The sequence below is a fragment of the Microtus oregoni genome, unplaced genomic scaffold, assembly GCF_018167655.1.
Source record: "Microtus oregoni isolate MIOR12 unplaced genomic scaffold, Mior012 000016F_ref0000370, whole genome shotgun sequence".
Lineage (NCBI taxonomy): Eukaryota > Metazoa > Chordata > Mammalia > Rodentia > Cricetidae > Microtus > Microtus oregoni.
This window is the reverse complement of record NW_024543075.1, coordinates 18065729-18081887: the sequence shown is the minus strand read 5'-3', so window position 1 is coordinate 18081887 and position 16159 is coordinate 18065729. Positions and strand designations below refer to the sequence as shown.

Sequence of the window (16159 nt, the reverse complement as noted above, 5' to 3'; positions counted from 1 at the left end):
GGGGATCAGCTGTTGCACACCAAGCACACACTGTCGGCTGTCTTCAAGGGTACAGTTAGTCAGCGTTAAGCTTTTTGGGCAGCAGAATTTCTCTATTGAGTCCCAGTATTTAGCGAGGCTGACTTCATGTCAGGCCCAGTCTGGACCACTTGGGACTCAGAGATGAATCAGCCCATTTTCACTGCGACAACTCCAGGGCTGATGGGAGACAGTTCGTCAACAGGCAGACACAACTGTCATCAGGGCTGAGTCTGGGGGATCTTTAGGCTAAAGGGAAAAGGGAAAGGAAGGTGGTTGTGCTAGGGACAGGTGACTTGGAATGACCTGGAAAGTGCAGTTCTCAGGAACAGAGGACCCAAAGGCCCAGAGAGCTAGGGCGGGAGGCGTCCTTTGAAACCGCAGGTTGCATGTTGCCGGCCTGAGGTGGGCAGGGAGTTCCTGGCTTGAAGGACCTCTCGGAGGACTTGGTCTTTCCAGGAGGCAAGTTTCGGACACAAGATGATCAAAGATTAGGATTGAAGACTCCGGTGGTAGCACCTTTCTGTAACCCCAAAGAGGCAGGAGGTCAGGAGTTCAAGGCCAACCTGGCCTGCCTATCTAGACTCAGTAGTAAAAAACGCCTACTAGGGTGAGGCGGGAAGCAGTGCGGTGCAGACTCTTCCTGACTGCAGGTTCAAGCCCTGAGGTCCTCCCCGCTTGAGGGACAGAACTGGAGATAGCAGATGGCGGCAGGAGGTAAAGAGATCGGGTGCTAGGGGCTGGTTTGGGTTACGGTTACGAGAAGGAAGCAGGCGTGGGGAAACCAGTCTCCTTCGAAAGAGGTTTCCCCAGCGCAGCTGTAGCGGCAGGCAGGTCCCTCCTTCCCTGGCGGGTCCCTAGGTCACTGCGGATCTCTAAGCCACGCCCACGGACACCGAGGGGTAGGACAGCTGCCCTCTTCTCTTCCCCCCTCGGGTGCTTTGTGGGTTGGGGGTGTGCGTGAGAACCAGCGTCGCTATGGCAACTAGGCCGGGTGGTCGGGCCCTGGAGCCCTGGGAGCCAGAGAAGGCGAGAGGCGGGGCAGCGGGAGGCGCCAGGGCTGCGCGGCGGGGCGGGGGCCTGGGTCTCCCGGGAGGAGCTGGGGAACACCGGGCGCCTCTCGCGGAGGTGCACGCCAAGTTCTCGGGTGAGTGTGCACGCGTGTGAGCTGGCTCGAGGAGCACGGGCGGGTGTGAGCGCGAGCACACGTGTCGGGTGTGCACTCGCGTGCGCTCTGGGGCCCTTGCCTGGCCCTCTGCGCCCCGCGCCCCTCCCGGCCGCCCGCGGCAGCTCCCGCCACTCCCGCCCCGCGCCGCCTGTCGCTCGGTCCTCGCCCGCCACGCCGCAGTCGCCGCTGCCGCCCAGCCTGAGCCCGCGGGCCGCCCGTGCCGGGCACCTGTTGGAGGCCCAGGGACAGGTGCAGGGGCTAGGCCGGCCAGGGGAGCGCGGGTGAGGGTGAGAGGAGGAAAAAACCTTGGCCCGGGTTAGGGACTAGGTAGGCAGGCAGAAGCTTGGGCTGAGCGAAGACAAGCAGAGGTGGGTGACAGCCTGGCCAGACCCGCGCCTGATGGAGAAGATGGCCAGAGCCTCAGAGCAGCAAAGGAGGGGGAGCTGTGGGGTTTGAGGGGATGGGAACAGAGGGGGAGTCTAGAATGAGAGGAAAGTCCTGGGAAGGTGACAGAGAGACAATGTACAGGTAGTGGGGCAATGCTAAGGGGAGTCACGACCTGTCTGCCAGGACTGATCTGGCAACCCAGCCAGCCCCTTGTGAAGCCAGGCCTCCCGCCTGCCCACCAGCTAGCACAGATCACCTCTCCCTTGACATCCAGGGTGGGCAGTGAGGTTTCTCCAGACCCCAGCCAGCCACTCCAGCCCTGCACCCGTCTCCGTCTCCCAGCCAGAGGTGCTGCATGAGGGGCCGCAGGGGCGACCGCATGACCATCAACATCCAGGAGCACATGGCCATCAACGTGTGTCCTGGACCCATCAGGCCCATCCGCCAGATCTCGGACTACTTCCCTCGCAGGGGGCCAGGACCAGAGGCCGCTGGCAGCAGGGGCTGCGGGGATGCCCCAGCCCATTTGACCCCTCTGGCTCTGGCCCCCCCTGCGGCTCTCCTTGGGGCCACCACACCCGATGATGGAGCTGAGGTAGACAGCTACGACTCGGATGATACCAGTGAGTCTGGGGGCTCAGCGGGCTTGTGGAAGGGAGCAGCCTCCCGAGTGTGTGTGTGTGTGTGTGTGTGTGTGTGTGTGTGGAGGGTGGGGAGGAGGGGGGACAGTCCTGCCACCACAGCTGCAGTCTGGGTACGGATTACAGCTTCAGCAAGGCTCAATATTCAATATTTCTGCTGAGACTCTCCACCACCCACACAGTCAGTTGCGGCCGAGCCAGGGACCCAGACGCAGGCATGCACATGGCTGCTCAGCCTCTTGCACACACACACACACTGGCAGGCCAGCAGAGATGTGGACACGGTCTTCTAGCCACTAGGTCTCACACCCTGGACTTGGACCAAAAACACACTACCTTCTCCCTCTTCTCTTCCCTTTTCTGCAGCTGCCCTGGGCACTCTAGAATTCGACCTTCTCTATGACCAGGCTTCCTGCACTCTGCACTGTCGAATCCTCAGGGCCAAGGTGCGCTTCCTTTCTTCCTGGGCTGTTACCCTAGGGTGGGGGGCTGCATTTTCCCCCAACCAGAGCAGATTCCTGCATCTCTGGAACTGTACTCTGTGGGGATCCAGTCCTGCAGGAGGAGGGAGGAAGGCTTGGGAGTCTAAAGCCCCCTTTGCACATATCCTGCAGGGCCTCAAGCCCATGGATTTCAATGGCCTGGCTGATCCCTATGTCAAACTGCACCTCCTGCCGGGAGCCTGCAAGGTATGTCTCCTTCCAGCATTGGTTTGACTTATGGGTCCCTCCCAGCCCCCACCTGCAGCCTTTGGGGCCCCAAGGTCCATGAGTCAGAGCCCTTTGTCCCCCATGCCACAGGCCAATAAGCTAAAAACTAAAACCCAGAGGAACACACTGAACCCTGTGTGGAACGAGGAGCTGACGTACAGCGGAATCACGGACGATGACATCACACACAAGGTGCTCAGGTGAGGGCTTTTCCTCCAGGCCAGCACCTCAGGGATAGCTGTCATTGGAACCTTTTGTTGGTCAGTCTCCCCGTGTCCCATTAAGCTTGTTTTGCTGACACCCCATGATAACCAGTGGCTGCCAAGCCCCCTCCGCAGCGGCCCAATTGTCCTCTGGTCCTCTAGCACAGGATTGTTGGTTTGGCAGCTGAAGACCTTACCAGAAGTCTCTGGTGCTGCCTGTGCTCATGGCTTCCTCTGCCCACCTCAATCTTTCCTCTGAGGCTCAACCCCAAACCTGCCCCTGAAAAGGTTTCTCTGCGCTCCAAGACCCATCCCCAGAGCCCTTGGCTTTAGTCAGACCTTCACACCTCAAGCTGCTACCTACTTTCTCTGAGGAGGAAAGTCTTCAGGTCAGGGAGCTTGCCCTGTCACCCTAGGTGTGAGAAGTACCTCAAAGAGGAGCACGTCAGCCGAGTGCAGGTCCGGAGAGACCTTGTCCTTTATTCTTGGGTAATAGGGAACCACAGAGGGTTTCTCACCATTGTTATCAGGGTTCTTCTACCAAGCCCACCTTGGATATCAGAGGTGGGAGAGACAAAGGCAGAAGCAGCAAAATTGGTCTTGTGCTCCTCAGGGTAGACGAGGAAGCCTCATGGTTGCAGAACGCGGCTTTGGTTTCAACAGGGTCAGCCCAGGCTGCTCTTGAACTCAGATCTCTCTGCCTCAGCCTTCTGAGTGCTATGCTCGCAGTGTGCCACCATAGCCCATTATTAGGGAACATTTTGGTTTGGTTTGATTTTTTTGAGACAGGGTTTCTCTGTGTAGCCTCGGCTGTCCTGGAACTCGCTCTGTAGACCAGGCTGGCCTCACACTCACAGAGATCTGCCTGCCTCTACCTCCTGAGTGCTGGAATTAAAGGTGTGCGCCACCACCACCACCCGGCTTAGGGAGCATTTCAGAAAATGGGTATGCTCTACCCCCACTTTACAAATGGGCAGTCAGGTGACCTGCTAATGGGCAGGGCTGGAATGTCAACACACCTTCAAACCATAGCTACTCACCCCTTAAGCCTGTACTGCTGTGTCTGGGACAGGCTGGCTCCCTGCTCCAGCAGGAAAGAGCAGGGCACCCAAGTCTGTCAGCAGTCCTTGGCTGTGTAAAGCAGCTAAACACCCACAGGGGACTCTACCACTGTGCCTGTGGCCACACCCCGTGGGGTTCAGCTGGCACCTGTCCCCAGGTGGGGAATGGGAGTTATGGAAGCTGTGAGGACTTCCTGTCCAGCTGGGTAATTCTTGATGGGTACAAGACAGCTCAGTGCAGGCAGGGCAGACCCAATTGCCCCTCTCAAGCCTCCACCCATTTTACAGATGAGGTGACAAACTTAGGGCAGAGCTGGGACTGGTCCAAGGACCCCTTTCTCCCTCTGGAGTAGGGCTCAGATACCCAGGGGCCCTGACCCTGTAGTTCCCCGCCAGGATCTCTGTCTGTGACGAGGACAAGCTGAGCCACAATGAGTTTATCGGGGAGATCCGAGTGCCCCTCCGCCGCCTCAAGCCTTCACAGAAGAAGCATTTTAACATCTGCCTTGAGCGCCAGGTCCCGGTCCGTGTGGGGCTAATGGGTATGGGGGAGGGGACCTGGAGAGGTCAGCTTGCCAGAACCTTGTCTTTGCCCCCTCAGCTTCCTTCACCCTCTTCAATGTCTGCAGCACTGAGGGGCATTTCCTGTTACCTAAAGGAGGTGAGGCACATCCTTGAAAACCCTGTCTCGGTGGGAGGTGGGAGAGGCCCTAGACTGACCTCTGACCCCTGCCTCCTTTTCTGGCAGCTAGAGCAGGCAGAGCAGGGACCTGGGCTGCTGGAAGAGCGTGGGCGCATCCTGCTGAGCCTCAGCTACAGCTCCAGGCGGCACGGGCTGCTGGTGGGCATTGTTCGCTGTGCCCACCTGGCTGCCATGGATGTTAACGGCTACTCTGACCCTTATGTGAAGACGTGAGCCTTTGCCTAAGCCTGACCCCAGCTTGACTGCTCTGGGGCTTAGCCTGTCCCTAACTTCATGGTTCCCCTCTCTCCCTAGGTACTTGAGACCAGATGTGGATAAGAAATCCAAGCATAAAACATGTGTAAAGAAGAAGACATTAAACCCAGAATTTAATGAGGTAAACATGACAAGGAGAAGTGAAGATGGGCTGGAGGTGGGGATGTGGTCAGAAGGCCTGACAGAGAGCACTGCCCGCCTTGTTCTCAGGAGTTCTTCTATGAGATGGAACTCTCCACTCTGGCCACCAAGACCCTGGAAGTCACAGTCTGGGACTACGACATTGGCAAATCCAACGACTTCATCGGTGAGTGGAGGGGCCCACCAGGTGCCGAGGGAAGTGGGGCAGGAGAATGGGCACTGATTGGGTCTGCCTGCCTTGGCTGTTCTCTAGGTGGTGTGTCTCTGGGGCCAGGAGCCCGGGGAGAAGCGCAGAAACACTGGAGTGACTGTTTACATCAACCCGATACAGCCCTGGAGCGCTGGCACACCCTGACCAGCGAGCTGCCCCCAGCAGCAGGGGCTTTCCCTTTGGCCTGAGCAGACAGTAGCTGCCCAGCACAGGCCCTTGGGGCCGGGTCCAGTACCCAACCTTCGCACGAGTGTGTTGCACGTTTACATGGGGTGGGATGCCCCCTGCCCCACACTACCTGTCTTATTTTTGTGAGTCTCTGTGACCGTGGGTCTGTCTTCTTGTGAGGGACCATGGAGAGCTATTTCACATATGCAAACTTTCTCCTGCCTGACTTGCTGTTACCGCAAATATGCAACCCCCACGCACGGGGCCATGTGGGGTGTCCTGCCAGTGCCCCTACCCCATCCTGCTACTCCTCTCTTGGCCTCTCCAGGCTGCCCGGCCCCCTGCTGCACAGGGAGGAGGTCGGATTAGGGGAGATTAGAGGAGGACATTTCCAAAGGAGGAAAGAACAAGGAAAGAAAGAGCCAGCCCTTTAATACAGAGCCTTCTTTAAAAAGTCCCAGCCCTGTTCAGCTGCTCTTCTAAAGGGGTGGCCTCCACAGGGTCTCTGCTCCCTAAGATGTGGCAGATCCTCTTGGCCACTCATTTAAATAACTGTTCCCTGGATGGGGCTGGGATGTGAGGGCAGGGCCCCTGCCACCTTCCTCGGGGACATTTGTGCATGTTTACGCCTTTTCTGATTGTGTCAGTGGCCGAAGCATGGCAACTGGGCATCAATAAACATCTCTTGAAGAAGTGGGCTCGCTCGCGTGTGTTGTGCGGGGCTTGGCAGGTCATGGCGGCTACTCCGGGATGTCGATTACCAGGTCGTCGTCTCCGTCCAGGGCGTCATCCCCGCTGCCTGCGTCGCTGAACATCTGCTGAGGGACGGTGCTCAGGATCGTGTGTGGGGGCATCTTGGGAGGAGGCAGGGGGGTCAGGGCTGCCCCAACACTGGCCCCAGAACCCCTGGCAGGGAAGGCCAGTGGCCCACCCACAGGGCAGTCAGGGGGTCCTACAGCCATCTGCAGCAGGGGAGAGACACAAGGAGGACTTGTCAGATGCACTGGCACTAGGCAGCTGCACAACACCCACTGAAAGGCAGCTCGAGGGGTGAGGGCAGCCCCACCGCAGCCCCTCAGTCTCAAGCCGTGAAGTGCCTGGGTGAGGGGCAGTGTTGGAGGCATGATGGGGATGGGTGAGGGGGTCTCACAGGGAGCCTGACAGAAAAGCTGGGCTCCTTCCTTGCTAGCAAAGCACCATGGTTGCTCTGTGCCAGCGGTTAAAGCCAGATTCAGGACTAGCTCAGAGTGCCTTCCTCCTCCTGCCTCTGGGCACCTTGGGTATCACCTGCCACCATTGGTCAGCTTTCCCTCCTCCTCCTGTGGGATTCACTGTTTCATGGTAGGCATCACAGGCTACCTGAGCCAGAAGCCTAAGCAGTAGCTCTGTTCCCCAGCTTCTATGGCATTGTGGATGAGCCCCTCCTTGGGACCCCAGCAGTCACCGGCCTGGGTCAGGCCCTCCTCTCAGCTCACCTGGTCTAGGTACCAGCCTCCTAACTGGATTCCCTGCCTTCAGCCTCTCCCAGATCCAGCTCCTCCTCCACACTGCAGCCAGAGTGATCACTCTAGAACACAAACCTGAGCATGTCACTCCTCTGCCTGAGGGCCCTGGCTACCCTCAGGTTGACAAGTGAGGTGTTCCTAACACGCTGACCCTGCTCCATTTGTCAAGGTCATGCTTTGTCCTCTGAGCTGGGGCCTCTGCTCTGCCCTGCCCACCCTGCCAGGTCCTCACACATCCTCCCTCAAGAGAGCTCTCTGCATGTTGTGACAGCTCACATGTCGTGGGCACAAACTGAACACCTATCATGCCCAGGTAACTTCTATCAATAATCTCTACTTTATAGGACCACCCTGGAAAGGGAAGTTAAAGGGACAAAACGCTAGTCCTCACTGGACAGGCCCAAGGTGCCCCTGGGACTGGGGTAGCAAACGATGTCTGTGTGGTCTCCCGTGGCCTCCTGATTGCTTCCAGACCCTTACCTGTTTGTGGGGTCATGTGACGGTGCTAGAGTAGGCAAGGCCTCAGGAAACAGGGATGCGGACTGGAGGGCCAGCTCTGGGAAGAACCGGGACCCCTGTGGTGATCTGAATGAGAATGCTGCCCCCCAGAGGCTCTAATGTTTGAATACTTGATCCCCAGCTGTTGAAATTTTATAGAATGAAGAAGTTGGCCTTGCTGGAGGAGGCGTGTCATTGGAGGTGAGCTTTGACTTTTCAAAAGCCCTCACTGTTCTCAGCTCAGATGCTCTCATTCTCCATCTCTCCTCCCGCTGCCCCCTGCCCCCTGCCCAGCATCATGGACTCTACAGATCGCCTTGGTCATGGTGTCATAGCAATAGGAAAGTAACCAAGACAACCCCATGTGCCAGAGATGACATGCGTCATGAGGACCAGGCCTCTGCTGGCCCCCCTCTGCATCACCACCTTGCTCCCCAGGAACTACCCTAGCCAGTATTTCCTCAGTATGACCAAGAGCAGTCAGTGTGGCTCTATGGGCTGCCGGGGCCCAAGTGCTGGCTCGGCTATGTTCTCACTCATTTAGACTGAGAAGAGTTGAGTGACACTCCCATGCCACCTCAGCTGGAACTACCCCATGCTCCAGCATCAGCCCTTCCTGGATCCTCCCATGCCCCACCTAAGGCAGTTGACTCAAGTCTTTCCCTATCAACCCACACTAAACACCCAAACCTTACCTACCCTAAATTGCTGAGCTGTTTTCTCCCACCTGTCCTGAAGGCAAGAAGCAAAACCTCTCAGGAAAGGCCAGTGTGTATTATTGTCCCACCGTTTCCTCCAGTACCAGAGATCAAACTTAGGGCCTTGAAAATGTCAGGCAAGCACTGCTACTGAGTCACATGCCTAGTCCCCTGAGTTCATACTTAACCCCCAGAAACTAGAGGTACAGGAGGTTGTGAGCTGTTTGGTGTGAACTACTGAACGTGGGTCCCCTGGAAGAGCAGCGAATGATCCAAACTGCTGAGTCATCTCTCCAGCCCTACAATCCATCCTTCCATGGTTTCTCCTGCCTGCCCAGCCCCTCTCTCTCTGAGGCTATAGCCCTGGCTGGCCTAGAATTCACTATGGAGAGCAGGACAGCCTTAGACTCATACAGTCTGTCTCTGCCTCCCAAGAGTTGGGATTAAAGGTGCACACCACTAGGCCAAGCAGAATCCCCACTCTTAGCCACTAATAAATACAACCTCTGATTCTGCTTGTGGTGTCAGAGCACCGAGAGCTGGTTAGCCTGGTACAGTGATGGCCATTCCCACCTTCCTTCATCTTTGGCTCAGTTTTCATCACTCCCGGGGCTTCATGGTCGGCCTCTTCCCTTCACCAGTGATGCAGCCCTAGAGACTCAGCTCACACAGGCCGCAGTCCAGTTACCACTTGCAGACGCCTTCTCAACAGGCCCAAGGCCGGTTCTTCATCTCTCCTTTAAAATCAGCTCCTCCATCATCCTCATCCTCATCCCAGACACACTGCCCCCTACTTCTTCACTGCTCAGGGAAGAGAGCCCTGGAGTCCTTCTGGGCTCCCTTCTCCCTCTCACAGTTAACCTGGGGAAACCCTGCAGCCCGTCTTTGACATGGAACCATGGAGCTCTTCTGGGTCTCTTGAAGGCCCTTCCTTCCCACCATCCTGACTACTCCAGGCCTATTTCCACACAGCCATGTTGTCCATGTGTCTACAATGCAAGCGGAACTACATCCTGCCCTGCTTAGCCTGCCCAAGTGGCTCTCACTCCTGTCTCTCTTTCACCTCAGGGTACTATGTGCTTCCCTCAGGCACCAGGTCTCTGACCACCTGCCCAGCCCTCCCCCCCTTTTCTTTTTCTTGTTTGAAATACAACTTCATTATGTAGCCTTGGCTGGCCTGGAACTCACTTTACAGACCAGGCTGGACTTGAACACACAGGGATTCATCTGCCTCTGACTCCCAGGAGGCTGAGTGGGCCTAAAGACGTGTGCCAGCATGCTGTGTTCCCCCTTGTCTTTCAACAAGCACACTCACAGTGTCCTTCCTGTACCCACTCAGCAGCACCCTAGATAATCTACCTTCAAAGTCCTGCCACTGTCCTCATTTTCTCTGCTGGGGCCAATCCACCTTATTTACCTTCTGCCCATTCTGCAGACAGAGCAGGAGCTCAGTACAGGGTTACAGGGTCTGGCTCCCTGTTTGTCACGAGCGGCAGCAGGGCAGAGAGGCTCTCGGCACAGGAGGTGCTCCATGGCCATCTGCTCATTTCCCTGTTTCATCACTCTGAGCCTAGGATCCCCTGTCAAAGTCACACTGATCTGAACTAGGGGAGCCGGGACTCTACACACCACAGTCCTGCCCAGCTCCAACAGGACTATGTACAAACGTGTTTCACTCCAGCCATGCTGCAGGGCTTGCTCAGAGTCGGGCTGTGAGGCAGAACCTCAAGCAGCCTAACTTGGGAGCTCCTCTGCTCTGCCCTTCAGGGTTGAGCCTTGGACCGAGTCTTAGCATTTCAAACCAATCTTTCAAATTTTGGATATCAGGCTGGGGATACAGCCCAGCTGGTACAGTGTGTGCCTAACACGCACGAAGCACTGGGCTCAAGTCAGCACTGTGTGAACCAGATGTGGTGCACATGCCTGTAATCCTAGCTCCTGGAACGTGGAAGCAGGAGGACCAACAGTTCAAAGTCATCTACTACCTACAAGAGGCCCTTTCTCAAACAAAACACCCAAAGTCTCTGTGCACACCCTCTAGTCTTAAGCTTCCTTCAGGTGGATATCCTGCCTTTGTGGCCCCTCCCTAGAGTCCCCACGTCAGGGTACCTTGAGTTTCCGGGGTAGGCGGGGCCGTTTCTCCAGCTTGGGCCTCAGGGGGCTGGGCTCAGGCAGCTGCAGGGCCAGGTAGTCAGAAGGGAATGGGGGGTAAGGGGGAGAAGCCAGCTGAGGTGGGAGTAGGAAGATGGAGATGGGAAATGGAGTAGGTAAAGGTGAGGGGTGAAGGGCGGAAATGTACACAGGAGAATGGAAAAACAAGAGATGCTGATGAGTGTGGCTCCCAGGCTCCTGAGAACAGAGGGGAGGGACAGCAGCAGGACTGTGTCCTGGGTTTGCCCCTAGTCCTACCCAGGAGAGATGTAGGCAGCCTGACTCACACCCTCCAAAGACTACTTGCTGGCCACATGTGGAAACATCCTGAGTTGGGAAGCCTCGCCCTGAGACCTAGCCCCTTTGCCCAAATGATGCCCACTGTTTTCCCAGGCACGGTAGTGCATGCACTACTTCCTGGTCTTGATCCCAACTCACCGAACTCAGGTATGGGGACGGGGCCCCAGAAGTCTGCAGCGGAAATCCTGTTGAAGTAGGCAAGGAGAGGCTGGAAGGGGATGGGGCACCGCCCATCGGAGGGCTTCTCTTCCTGGAGAAGGGATAGGAAGAAGGGTCAGAGGCAGCTGGAAAGCCCAGATCCCCAACCCCTACTCTGGACAATTACGGCTCCTTCTTACCTCTTGGGGGCTGGTGTGTCAGACAACTTGGGCGTCCCCTCGGTCTCACTGTTATCTGAAGAGGCAGTGGCATCTGAATCTGTGGGGAGGGCTGGTCAGTGGGGCTGTGACCCCGAGAATACAGAGCATGTGATTCTGAGCGTCCCTTGGCTCTCACACCCATTCCCTACTTAGAACCTCCAGGGCACATTAGCCAACACACACCACATACAGGCTCCTAGATACTCTCCTGGTCTTTTTAAGCTCAGAAGGGGAAGACAAGCACATGACCTCTGCTTTCCAGATGGCCTCACCGAGCTCAGAAGGTATGAATGGGCCCGAATGCAGGTCTGGGATCTGTGACCATCTTAGGCCACCCTTTCACATGCTCTAAGGAACTTTCAGCTTTATTCAGAGACCTGCTAAAACACCCCTCAAGCCGGGGGCGTGGCGCACATCTTTAATATCAGCACTTAGAAGACGGAGGCAGCGGATTATATTAGGAAGGCAATAGCAGGAAGATCTGAGTTCAAGCCCAGCATGGTCTACAAAGTGAGTTCCAGGACAGTCAGAGCTGCTACACAGAGAAACCCTGTCTCGAAAAGAAAAGAAATGCCCAACCAAAAACAACAACAACAAACAAACACCCCTCAAAACTATATTTTCTTTCTCTGCTCCACATTCCAACTGCCACAAGTTCAGGCCACCAACATGTCAAAATCCCCCACTTTGCCATCTCACCACTCACCGCCCCTACTGGTCAACACAATTGAATAACTCTGTCCACATGTTCTAGCAGGTTCTTATATCTGTCTTCAGTCTACCTTAAGGAAGACTAAGTAAGGACTAAGTGCAGGACCTCCTGCACGTGGGCTAGTTAATTTACTTCAGAACTGCAATCCTGGCCTCCACAGCGGCAGGCCCTCATTCTTCCACATCTATTTCCTAGCTCAGTCTTCTTCCTAGAAGGCTCGCCTTTCACTTACTGATCATTGTAAGTGATATATGTTATTTCTTACTCAAATCCTTAATTTATATGTGAGATACAGTCTCAGTATATGTGTATCCCTGGCCTTGAACTCAGAGATCTTCCTGCTATTGCGTCCCTAATATAACATTCTTACTTAGATGTTTGCGTGAGTGTATGTATGTGCACCAGGTGCATGCCGAAGCCTGAGGGAGTCAGAAGGTGGCATTCAACTTCCTGGAATAGAGTGAGGTGGCTGTGAGCTGCCATGCAGGTGCTGGGAACTGAACCCAGGTCCTTTCCAAGAGCAGGAGGTGCTCTAAACTACAGGGCCATCTCTTTAGTTCTCTGGTTGCAATTTAAAGTTAATTGTTAAAAAATAATCAAGTGGGGCTGGAGAGATGGCTCAGTGGATAAAAGCATTGCCTGCTCTTCCAAAGATCCTGAGTTCAATTCCCAGTAACCACATGGTGGCTCACAATCATCTGTAATGAGGTCTGGTGCCCTCTCCTGGCCTGCAGACATACACACAGACAGAATATTGTATACATAATAAATAAATATTTAAAAAAAATAAATATTCAAGTTGAGCTGTGCACTGGTGGTGGCACACACCTTTAATCCTAGCATTTGAGACCAGACTGGTATACAGAGGCAGTTCCAGGACAGCCAGGGCTACAAAGAGCAAGCCTGTCTTGGAGAAAGATCAACCTGTTTCTGTTCCTTGGTGCACACCAACCTGGCCTCCTCTCATCAGTTTCCACCCGGAAAGCTCGAGCTGTGTCTTCACAGGTGGAACTGATCCTAATTCCTAAACCCTTAACTGTTCTCTCTCATCCACACACAATTCAGACATCACACTTGTGATTTACAAGCTGGAATGTCTCTAGCACCGCTGGATGTTGTCTGTTAGGCTCTCTGTAATAGAGACAGGTATTATGTAGCTGAAGCTGGCTTTGAATTTCTGGTCTTCCTGCCTCTACCTCCTAAGAAGGGGTGGGATTAAAGGCCAAGATACAATGTCTTGCTTTTTACTCCCCACCCTCTTTTTTAAAGTAACTAGGTTGCTTTTTTTTAAATATAAAAAAATTAGATTTACTTATTTGTGTGTATAGGAGAGCATGTATGTGGGGTTCAGTGAACAACCTAAGAGTCATTCTTTCCTTCATTGTGGGTGCTGGGGACTGAACTCAAGTGTCTTTGCTCAGTGAGTCATATCAAAAGAAGCTGGTTGAGGGGCTGGAGAAAAGGCTCAGTAGCTAAGAGCACTGGCTTCTTGTCCAGAGAAACTGGGAACAATTCGGAGTCCTCACTGATCACAACCATTTATAACTCGTTTTTTAAGAGATCTGGTGCCCTCTTCTGGCCTCCACAGGGACTGCATATACATAGGACACATAAATGCAGGCAAAACACCCATACACTTAAAACATCTTTGAAAAAACAGAAGCTGGCTGGGGGGCAGGGGTGATGTGTGTGGTGGAGGAGGAGGAGGTGGTGTCTGAGTGGTGGGGGGCAGGGGTGATGTGTGTGGTGGAGGAGGAGGTGGTGGTGTCTGAGTGGTGGGGGGCAGGGGTGATGTGTGTGGTGGAGGAGGAGGTGGTGGTGTCTGAGTGGTGGGGGCAGGGGTGATGTGTGTGGAGGAGGAGGTGGTGGTGTCTGAGTGGTGGGGGGCAGGGGTGATGTGTGTGGTGGAGGAGGAGGTGGTGGTGTCTGAGTGGTGGGGGGCAGGGGTGATGTGTGTGGTGGAGGAGGAGGTGGTGGTGTCTGAGTGGTGGGGGCAGGGGTGATGTGTGTGGAGGAGGAGGTGGTGGTGTCTGAGTGGTGGGGGGCAGGGGTGATGTGTGTGGTGGAGGAGGAGGTAGTGGTGTCTGAGTGGTGGGGGGCAGGGGTGATGTGTGTGGTGGAGGAGGAGGTAGTGGTGTCTGAGTGGTGGGGGGCAGGGGTGATGTGTGTGGAGGAGGTGGTGGTGGTGGGGGCAGGGGTGATGTGTGTGGAGGAGGTGGTGGTGTCTGAGTGGTGGGGGGCAGGGGTGAGGTGTGTGGAGGAGGTGGTGGTGTCTGAGTGGTGGGGGGCAGGGGTGATGTGTGTGGAGGAGGTAGTGGTGTCTGAGCGGTGGGGGGCAGGGGTGATGTGTGTGGAGGAGGAGGTGGTGGTGGCACAAGCATGAAATCCCGCACTGGGGAGCTGAGGGAGGACTGTGAGTTTGGGACCAACAAAAGCTACAAACAAAAAATACACTTCAAAAAAATGTCAAAAATGTTATGAAACTACATAAAATTCAATGTTCACAAATAAAGTTCTAATAAAACAGGCATTTTGTTAATTAATATGCTGGCTATGGCCGCTTTCATGTGAACTATGAGGTTTGTTTCAGAGACAATATTTTAGAAAACCAAAAATATTTTCTTGATCCTTTGCAAAGGAAATTTATCAACTTCTGTTATACTGTAATTATTACCCTTTAATCCTGTTTTACTTTTTATCAAACTCTCATTATCAGCTGCATGCCTTTAATTCCAGCACCTGGGAGGCAGAGGCAGGTGGGGCTCTATGAGTTCGAGGCCAGCCTGGTCTACAGAGTGAGTTCCAGGACAGCCAAGGCTACACAGAGAAAAGAAAGGAAAAAAAGAGAAAAGGGAGAAAGAAGGAAGGAAAGGAAGGAAGGAGAGAGAGAGAGAGAGAGAGAGAAAAGAAGGAGGAAAAAAGGAGGAAGGCAAGCAGCAGCAGAGGGTAAACAATAAGACTTAATTAAGAACTACTGGAGGGTCGGGTGGTGGCACACGCCTTTAATCCCCGCACTCAGGAAGCTGAGGCAGGCGGATCTCTGTGAGTTTAAGGCTGATCTACAACAAGAGTTAGTTGCAAGATAAGCGCCAAAGCTACAGAGAAACCCTTTCTCGAAAAAAAAAAAAATACAAAAAACAACCAAAACTATTGAAGGGATTGCACCAGCTCCACATCCTAGGAGGATGGACCAGGCACAATTTGTTTAAAGCACCAGTATCTCATGTCTTCCTGCAAATGTTCATGACTTTGCTCACCGGAAGAATCTTCATCCACATTCTCATACTGCAGAAGTCGATCTAGAAGGAAACTGGGAGAAGTGGAAAAGAGAATTATTCTCATTTTAGTAATGTTCTCCGGCAAGATATCTATCTAGTTCCTCCTAGAAGGCCCACTGGATCCTCCTAGGAGGATATGCATTTGTGGTCCTACTTCAGGATGGAGCCAGGAGGAGGATTCCCTAGGCGTAGCATCGCTCTTGTCCCTCAAGAAGCCTTACCTCTTGTCCCGGGAAACCTTCAGCAATTTCCTCTGTGCCTTCCTGAGCTCCTCCTGGAAGCACTCGTGTTCCTGTATCAGACAGGGCAGGTGCTGAGCCAAGAGCAACCAGTAAAATGCCCAGAACCCAAAGACATCTCTTCCTACCTACCCCCTTTACCACATGGGTAAACTGAGGTCCTCTCAGCGCTAGGCCTCCCACTCCACAACCTCCTCACACCAGCACTCACGTAAATGAGAAACTTAAGCTTCCGCTTCAGGTTCCTGTATTTCTTTTTGTAGTCCACTTCGCCGTCCGCTGGTCCGTTCATGACCCGCCTGGGAGTATCGCCCCAGTGTGGAGTCCCGCTACCCAGAGCCAAATCGGCCCGGCCTCTTACACTTCCACTTCCGGAGACTTGGCACCGCTGTACGAAGCGAACTACAACTCCCGGCGTGCTCAGCGCGCAGAGCGCGTAATCACACCGCCGGTCGTCCAGGGAAAGACCTGAAAGCTACGCCGCTTCCAATGGCTTCGCGGTGCGCTGAGGTCACAGAGGAGCCGGACGCTGAAGGGCGGTTGATTCTAAACTGACTAAAGATTGGGAGCCATAAAAGATAACCAGAAATGCATTGTGTTGGCGAGGATACCCATTCCCTTCTGCCTTCCTAAACAACAGAGACCTGACTTGGATATCCTGACCACAGAGCAGCGTGAAGAGTTGATAACGTTACAGCCAGAGATTTCCGGCGGCGAATTCGGCTTCTAATGAGAATTTTAATAAGTAGTTTT

General features: G+C 54.4%; 2 protein-coding genes across 11 annotated transcripts; one reads left to right on the top strand and one right to left on the bottom strand.

Moving 5' to 3' along the window:
• The first annotated feature begins 779 nt into the window (after positions 1–779).
• On the top strand, positions 780–5687 carry Doc2a (double C2 domain alpha). Of its 7 annotated transcripts, none has more exons than XM_041666198.1 (11): positions 780–920; positions 1848–2196; positions 2581–2660; positions 2829–2903; positions 3015–3124; positions 4585–4711; positions 4790–4849; positions 4937–5100; positions 5186–5267; positions 5357–5453; positions 5541–5687. In XM_041666198.1, the coding sequence occupies exons 2-11, from the start codon at positions 1929–1931 to the stop codon at positions 5684–5686; spliced, it is 1209 nt and encodes a 402-aa protein (XP_041522132.1). In that variant the 5' UTR covers positions 780–920; positions 1848–1928; the 3' UTR covers position 5687. The 7 variants fall into 7 exon arrangements, with proteins under 7 accessions (XP_041522132.1, XP_041522128.1, XP_041522133.1 ...); XM_041666194.1 differs by lacking the exon at positions 780–920 and adding an exon at positions 1037–1165; XM_041666199.1 differs by lacking the exon at positions 780–920 and adding an exon at positions 1043–1165 and having other exon boundaries at positions 1916–2196.
• On the bottom strand, positions 5233–15875 carry Ino80e (INO80 complex subunit E). 4 transcript variants are annotated; one of them, XM_041666205.1, is made up of 8 exons: positions 15618–15875; positions 15389–15459; positions 15147–15199; positions 11157–11235; positions 10957–11068; positions 10477–10593; positions 7142–7233; positions 6504–6628 (listed from the first exon to the last, which is right to left on the bottom strand). In XM_041666205.1, exons 1-7 carry the CDS (start codon positions 15696–15698, stop codon positions 7162–7164), a joined length of 585 nt encoding a protein of 194 aa, XP_041522139.1. In that variant the 5' UTR covers positions 15699–15875; the 3' UTR covers positions 6504–6628; positions 7142–7161. The 4 variants fall into 4 exon arrangements, with proteins under 4 accessions (XP_041522135.1, XP_041522136.1, XP_041522137.1 ...); XM_041666201.1 differs by lacking the exon at positions 7142–7233 and having other exon boundaries at positions 5233–6628; XM_041666202.1 differs by lacking the exon at positions 7142–7233 and having other exon boundaries at positions 5233–6628; positions 10477–10542.
• Between the last annotated feature and the right edge of the window lie 284 nt (positions 15876–16159).

Bases quoted from the DNA above. Each gene is read 5' to 3' on its own strand.
- Doc2a (XM_041666198.1), top strand. From the start codon at position 1,929: ATGAGGGGCCGCAGGGGCGACCGCATGACCATCAACATCCAGGAGCAC. The intron at 2,661-2,828 runs GTGCGCTTCCTT...CATATCCTGCAG, and splicing joins GTCGAATCCTCAGGGCCAAG to GGCCTCAAGCCCATGGATTT. The intron at 5,454-5,540 runs GTGAGTGGAGGG...GCTGTTCTCTAG, and splicing joins CAAATCCAACGACTTCATCG to GTGGTGTGTCTCTGGGGCCA.
- Ino80e (XM_041666201.1), bottom strand. From the start codon at position 15,698: ATGAACGGACCAGCGGACGGCGAAGTGGACTACAAAAAGAAATACAGG. The intron at 15,460-15,617 runs GTGAGTGCTGGT...TGTCTGATACAG, and splicing joins AGCTTAAGTTTCTCATTTAC to GAACACGAGTGCTTCCAGGA. The intron at 11,069-11,156 runs GTAAGAAGGAGC...TCCCTTCTCCAG, and splicing joins GACACACCAGCCCCCAAGAG to GAAGAGAAGCCCTCCGATGG.